This window comes from Saccoglossus kowalevskii, chromosome 14 (genome assembly GCF_978046115.1).
Source record: "Saccoglossus kowalevskii chromosome 14, keSacKowa6.1, whole genome shotgun sequence".
In the NCBI taxonomy this organism is placed as follows: domain Eukaryota; kingdom Metazoa; phylum Hemichordata; class Enteropneusta; family Harrimaniidae; genus Saccoglossus; species Saccoglossus kowalevskii.
The window spans coordinates 27,116,740-27,124,450 of NC_140654.1; the positions used below are offsets into that span (position 1 = coordinate 27,116,740).

General features: G+C 36.2%; 2 protein-coding genes across 2 annotated transcripts in view; both read left to right on the forward strand.

The window, feature by feature from the left end:
* The first annotated feature begins 843 nt into the window (after positions 1 to 843).
* Positions 844 to 2,791, forward strand: LOC102804227 (galactosylceramide sulfotransferase-like). Its single transcript, XM_006812437.1, has 2 exons — positions 844 to 935; positions 1,762 to 2,791. The coding sequence occupies exons 1-2, from the start codon at positions 844 to 846 to the stop codon at positions 2,789 to 2,791; spliced, it is 1,122 nt and encodes a 373-aa protein (XP_006812500.1).
* A 4,861-nt stretch (positions 2,792 to 7,652) lies between these two features.
* Positions 7,653 to 7,711, forward strand: part of LOC146734644 (uncharacterized) — a 2,848-nt gene continuing 2,789 nt past the window's right edge. The window contains exon 1 of the mRNA XM_085508082.1: positions 7,653 to 7,711. This exon is cut by the window's right edge and continues 381 nt beyond it. Within this exon, the coding sequence (XP_085364208.1) occupies positions 7,690 to 7,711 (22 nt within the window). The 5' untranslated portion in view covers positions 7,653 to 7,689.

Sequence of the window (7,711 nt, forward strand, 5' to 3'; positions counted from 1 at the left end):
AACAGCCATGGACGGATTACACTGGCGTCGTGTCACACGAGTTTAAATGATAGATGCTGTGCAATACATGTTCATTTCCAATTTGCAGTTAAATTAAATTGCTTCTCTGTAATAGATGCCCCTTTATCAGCATGCTGCAATTAAAACATGAACTGTACATTTCATTCGTTTGAAACCAAACAACATTCAAGCAATTATATTCAAACGTGAAATCGAGCCTCATTTTCCATTTAGCTAACCAATTTCTGTTTTTGAATATATATATTCTATGAGATAAGCATTCATAATTCAGAAGCTAAATAACGAAATCGAATTTTATATCTGTTAGATTGAAATTCCGACTGAAATGTAATAGTCCATGGATGTAGGTTACCTCCATGTTCAATGTGAAATTGATGACATTGACGATCTCCATGTCATGAAATTATATTTTGTTTACACCTCAGATTATCCGATCATAATTTCACAGTTGATCAAGTCCGCATACACATAGGCGCAAAAAAGCAATTCTGTGATCAATGCCAAGACGTGAAATTCCTTCATCAGATATATAAATAAATTTATGACTGATTTGAATGAAGCCTTTATATTGTGTTAAATGGGTGATAGCTTCATTTGTTCTAACATCAAACAAACCGTCAAATATATATATAACATTACCGAAGCAAAGCTGCTGCATCGGGTTGCCACGGGAATAATCTCATACATGGTCGGCAGTTATTAGATTAATTGTCATATTGTTGAAAAATACACAGAGGAATTTAATGAACGTGTTTTATAGACGGAGGCAGTATAGCAATATATACCAGTATACCAATAACACGATACAATCGCATGGTATACATGTCTTCATCAGATTACGGTTCAGTTGAATTAAACACGCGAAGAAAATCATTTGGTGTCAGTTTACAGACTCACGAGTGGCAGAATGAAAGGTAAGTCGAATCCAGAATACATGGATTGAAAAATTGGTCCATCGATGAATTGATACTTGTTTTGTTTTTTATATATTGTCACGTGACTCATATTGACTTTCGTTTTCACAGGATTATCTATTTTAAAGCGATATACGCTGATAACAACTGTGTCTATGGTTGTTTTATTGCAGCTTGAATATGTGATGTTCAACACTTCCTTACCGTGAGTGTTTGTGATTTTTTTTTGTATTTAACTAAAACAGGCTGTAGTGTTCGCTGTTCAAAATTTTGAGGCATTTGTTTTTTGGCTCGGTAGCCAAGTCTGCATTTACAAATGGTCTGGGAAATATTTATTGTTTTAGGCAATATTCACAAAATTAAAATATATTAATAAGCATTTTGTTGACGCAGAATTCGAGTACGCGTAAACACAACGTGACATAGTACAGAAAGATAACTCGCGGTAGTAACTATGGCTACGTCATCATATCCCTAGTGACCGTCTTGTTATTCATGGTATGGCATATTAATGTGATTTACCAGTCATTATTATCAAACATTATAAATACAACCCAGGATAGATTAGCATGCTATATACATACACTGACAAATATGTTGTCAATACTGCCTTTGTGTTGTGTTATTAATAGCCATATCTTATCTCGATGACAGTCCTTACAATGATTATATATGCAAGGCGTCAACCACGATGGACTCAGGCACAACATACAATGCAACTCCGGAATATGCAACACACTTATAGCACGCGTCTGCATTCAGCACGTGCATGCAAACTCCGTTTCAAGCTATTCTAAACTCGGTTGTATCTCCATTTATTGTGTAGGACTAAAGATTCATATCCACGAGATCTATCGACAAATATCGAAATATTAAACAGTTCGGAGGATTTTGGTTCGAAAGGAAGTTACAAATTATGCGAACCAGTGAAAAACTTTGTATTCGTCAAAACAACCAAGACTGCCAGTACCACAGTGGGCGCTACATTGTACAGATACGGGTTGAAGCATAATTTAGTCGCTGCTCTTCCAGTGCCCCCTACAGGCGTGGATTTGCACATAGAAGGTAACAAGGTTGACGTCACGACATATCCATGTACTGAGGTATTCCCTGGTTACAACTATATATCATCGCATCTACGCATGTATAATCGTGAATCATTGGAAACAGTCATCCCAAACGCAACGTATATTACAATACTCCGTTCTCCGTATACTCAGTTCCGGTCTTCTTTTTATTTCTACGCTGCCGACCGTACACTAAATCTAGAGAAATGGCGAAATCCGTTTGAAAAGTTCGTCAAAAATTTGACAAAATATCGCAAACCGTTACCACTGAGTCACCAGTCTCGTAACGGTCAACTTTTCAGACTTGGTTACGACTGTGACCTTGTGTGTGATATTCCAATTGATCAAATAATACAGAAATTGGACAAGGAAATCGACTTAGTCATGATTACAGAATACTTAGACGAGTCGTTTGTCCTTTTGAAACAATTGATGTGCTGGAGTACAAAAGATATTGTTTATTATTCTTTGGCACAGCGCCCTCGTGGTCACACGCCCATCACCAAGGGCATGGAAGCGATCATATCTAAATGGAACCGTCTCGATTTAATTCTGTATAACTATTTTAATCGCACACTGTGGCGTAAAATAGAGAAATATGACGGTGACTTTAAAGAGGATTTACGGTTATTTCGTGCAAAGCAAATTCAAATTGCCAACGAGTGTGCTTTCAATAGTACGAACGATGCGTGCAAACTGAGTCAACTGAACGTTGGTCAGCTTAAGAAGCTCGTGGCAAAACTGCAATACAATAAGTTTTGCAGCAAGCAAAAACAGATTTATATTTAGAAACAGGATAATGTAATATGAGCGACAGTTTAATAAACTGGAATATTTTTGAGACTGTCGTCTATTGTAATACATGAATAAAACTGCTGACACTACTGCAGTAGATGTATAGTTAGATTTTGAAAGCTCCTGGTTCACGAATGTTGGGAGTTGAGGTAATACGATTTCTATGCAATGATAGCAACCATCAGTTCGGCTCATTGTATAGTGTGTCCGAGCACAACGCATTATTTGTATCCACCATATGCTGTATTTGCGTTGTTTCTGAACTACGGCGCCTTCTGCAATTCGATTCCACTGCTAATCTAATTATGTTGTGTCAGCTGATTGTGCTGACCGTCGGCAACTACAGTAAGTGAATTGTAACGGTTAACACTACGCTGCGAATGTAGGCAACATCGGGATCGACACATACACCCCAACCTTCCAATATAAAACCATTCAGATGATTATGAGTTATTATCAAATTTGAATTTTGTAACATGAATCATCTGCCGTAAGCGGCGCTGATAACGTTGATATACTTACATTAATTTCAAATAACGCACCTGTTTAGTCTATGAATCGCGTCCCCTAGTGACGAAGCATTTCGATAACGTAAATAGATGAAACGAAAGCCGTACTAAGCGTCGTTTCAATCCATAGTCGTCTATCTATGAAACTTGTGTTCTTTTCTTGGATAATTGTAAAGGAGTCTAGATGAGGAGGACAGTCAAATACCGAGAATGGTCGACTTGAATAATCGGGCGTCACCGATGCGCCCGTCACTAGAGGACGCGATTTGTGAGAATGGTGTATCATTCACGATATACTAGACTTTCAAATTAATTCAAACACATTTTATTCTGTGTTTGGTGCTGAGAACGTATGTTCCGAATCGATTCAACCGTTGTTCTCCCGTGGTTACGTTCATATATTTAGTATAATAGCACCTCCATGTATCATAACAACACGTCACGGTTCTTAAAAACACCACGTTTATTTGTTTTGTTACACAGGGTAATTCACATGATGCAAAGACAATGTTGCCACAATACTCGTTAATTTTGTTTCACTAACGGTAAACTGGATGTGAAAATTATGGAAGCACGTGACATTATAAAGCACTGTCATCGAGATAGGACATAGCGATACATAACACATCACAACGGCAGTATTGAAAACATATCTGTCACTTGCATAGATTGTAATTATAATGTTGAATACGTGGAGTCAATAAAAAACGCTGTGTCACCAAATATACTATCTGCATCTAGAGATTTAACCTAATAATATACTAGTAATTCTGACATGCTTGACAAAAAAGTTAAATAAAAAAATGTATTTCGACGACCACCTCTGCAAGTTTAATCGATCTGACATGGTGTTTCAGCTTACAGGCTGGGCAGCGCTTACAATATTAATTTTAGAAAACACAATAATCACATTTCATTTTACATGTCAATTATATCATGATTCATTGTTTAATGGCATATATTTTATTAGTACTGTAACAATATATTTTTTTCTTAACTTTAAGAAACAGAAACAACAAATGAAGAAAAAAAATGTATAAATAAATGGAATTTAAAAAAAAAGAATACAACAACTAGGATATTATTTTAATCAAATTGAGGCATTAATATGAAATTGTTCCATTTTTTATGCTTTTTTCTCAAAGTTTTTTCGGACAGGGTCAAAACTGTGAAAAAATGTTGACTTGTGTCTAAATCAATAAATAAATGATACAAACAATGTTGATAAACTGTTCGCCTCATTTATTAGGTGGAATACTTGCGAAAGTCCTTATGTACAGAGTACGTACTGGCACTGTTACAACGAGCAGAAATTACCAATAAATCAACCACCTATACAGTTATGTACTATGAAGTTATAACTGTTTTAGGAGAACACGTGACAAGTAGTCATGCCGGATATAGAGCTAAAACCTTCAGAAATTTATTTTCTGCACGACTCAATAAGCTGCAATTTCCGAGACGGCACGTGTATCTTGGATACGTTCAGGGAATTGTATAAGAGAATAAACCCATCTCTGATTAAGAAGATTATTGTGTATAAGGCGAACTGTAAATGGTGGGTATACGAAGGAAATAGAAGACTTTATATTTACAAAATATTGGAACGCCTTGGAGTTGTGAAAACTATAACTGCACGCGAATTATGCAGAGTGGACCAATGTGCCATGCAGAATAGGAACACTAGCCAGAATGGGGGAACATCGGTACGTATACGCGGCGATCGACAGCTTGACATAAAAATTGGATCGATCATAAATGACTGGAAAGCATTGACTGTACAGGGTGAGTATCTCGTTAACGGTTCTTCACATTCATTGTCACACTTAACGTCCACAGTGTGTTATTTTTTCTACGTACTCTTCCACTTGCAATGGGTAGGGTCTCTCACAGACTATCCACCGTGATTCCTCTCTTTTGTTTTATTGTATCGTTTTCGTCTCCTGTCTGTTCCACAGGATTGGGTCCGTTCATCTTGGCTGTTCCATCGAGTTGATTGGTTGGGCATTTTCATAGATTGGGCGTCCAGGTCGAGTCTGTTCTTTTATACAACGGGTTCGGACCGTCTCCAGAATTTATTCCGTTCTCGTATATGGAATCCAGTTAAGCGGACCGCACATTTACCATATTTTCCGGACACGAGCAAATCGAACATGGCCGACTGCTATGGGGTCATGTTGTACGTTACACTGTGTTGCCATTAGGAACTGTAATTTCCGGTTCAAAGTATCACGGCGAAGTAATTCAATAACCATTCATCTTAATTCGGTGACCTGCTAAACGGACAATTTTACTGTTATGTAATATATTCGTTGTTGACGCCATGGTCACCATTGCTAACTGCGTCATTCCCACAATCCTTAGCGCTGCCACCCATAAATCGCCGTGTAAATCCTATAACACATTTATGCAACTTATACAGCACGAGTAGAAATCAAGAAAGTAAGTTTTTATTTGTTTTGAATACCACTATGGCGCCTTATCTGTTTTCCTGTAATCATACTGCAGCCATTGATTTTCTAGTACTAGTATATTGTAACTTTGTATTTTTGTTCATTTTTTACAGCCACCGTTAGACGGGCCGACAAAAACAACCAAATTATAGAAAAGAGTCGATAGTCATATCGCATACTTCGAGATCGTGATAAAAATGACCATTCCCTAAGCTCCAGTATTACGTATGAACCCAACCATATACCGGACACCATGGCATGCGTCAGTACGCCCTCACATACCGTTAGAATGCCAGAACTGGAAACAACTAGTCATGAGAATACTGATCCTCGTCCAACACCTTGAGTTTTTTCGCAAACATTGTCACACATTTTCTCGACTTAATAACTGGCGCTTGGCATGTTGGTTATTATTATTATTAGTAGTAGCGTTTGTGACTAGCGTCACTGAGATTGAGGTGCACATTGGAGTATATTGTATTCTCTTGGAACGCTCACTGCCTTACAAGTTGTGAGAATGAGGGTGTAGTCGTAGAGAAAAAAATGGAACATTTTCTCATTATACTATTACACTTACTGAAACTAAATTAAATCAACTAGAAATAATATGTGTGTTTTTATGAGTTATTCATTGTGTATTTCCGTGTATATCATGTTTGTAATTAACTCAAATTTCTATCAACGTCTTACTTATTACTAGTATAAGTAACTGTTGTTAGCATTCTAGCTTGCTTTAGGTTTTAATTTCTTTGTCGAATATTAATCGGCAATATCGGTATTTTTTATGAGGTAATCTTCAAAAATGTGTCTTGCTTCAATGTAATGTTTTTGAAGATTGTCAATCAACACAATTTTGTAAAATTAGTTACCATTTCCATCCATTTACGTAATATTGCCACGATTTCCAGTTCTCGATGTATAGTCCAGTTACCCGTGCCCTGTTCCATTTTGCATGCTGATGTATTTGACGCTGATGCTGATGCTGCGGATGTATTTCACAACACCCACATTGCCTCTGTGATGCCGTGCAATATTACTCATACACTTTCAACGTTTAATCAAACTGTGAAAAGAAAAGCAATCTTCTACATAATCTGATCTTATTGGGCATTTTTTTAAACTTTTTTTATTCATTTAATTTATTTTTTTCCTTTAGTCATATATTTTGTTTTAAATTTAACACCTTTAACTTTAGTTATTTATTTTCTTATTTTATTTATTTATTTTTGTTTTATTTAAAAAAAAATATTTCTTTAATTTTCTGACTACGATTCGCGGTCAGACAATTAAAAAAATACAGTAAATAAGAAAAATTAATAATTAATATAATGCAGAAAAGTCCAATATGATTTGATTTTAAATAGATTGTGCTCCATAGTGACAAGTTTTACTGAAATCAATCCGTGCATTGTTGCGAAATCGCTGTTCAAAAAGCAAACAAACAAAAAAAGATTAAAATAAATAATTAAATTGATCTCCTTTATCATTATGATAAAAAAATTAAATAAATAACATATTAACTTGAATAGTGGACACAATTTCGAACTTCTGTAGTTTTGAACTGAGACGTCTATGTATTAAACCTAAATTAAAAATTTGCCAATCTTTGAAAATACCGTGACGCAGCGCTGTGAAGAAAGGGAAGTTCAAAACTCGCAATCCCCAGAAGTCTCAGTGACACCCCTCTGCCCAGTTTTATATCTCCTGGCCAAGGAAAATCTTTTGCTGAACGGTATACTTAGTATACCTTTCCAACACCTCGTACATGTTGTATCCCGGGGACACAAAATACTATAATAATATGTATAAATAAATCATTCTTCGAAATCATGAAGCAGTTTTTTTTCTGCGAACTCGTGACTACAAGTATTGTTTACTGCGCATGCTCAGCTCACCCAGATTCAATACTCCGACGGACAACTTGTCAGTCATGTCGGAAGTTGAGCTTAAAC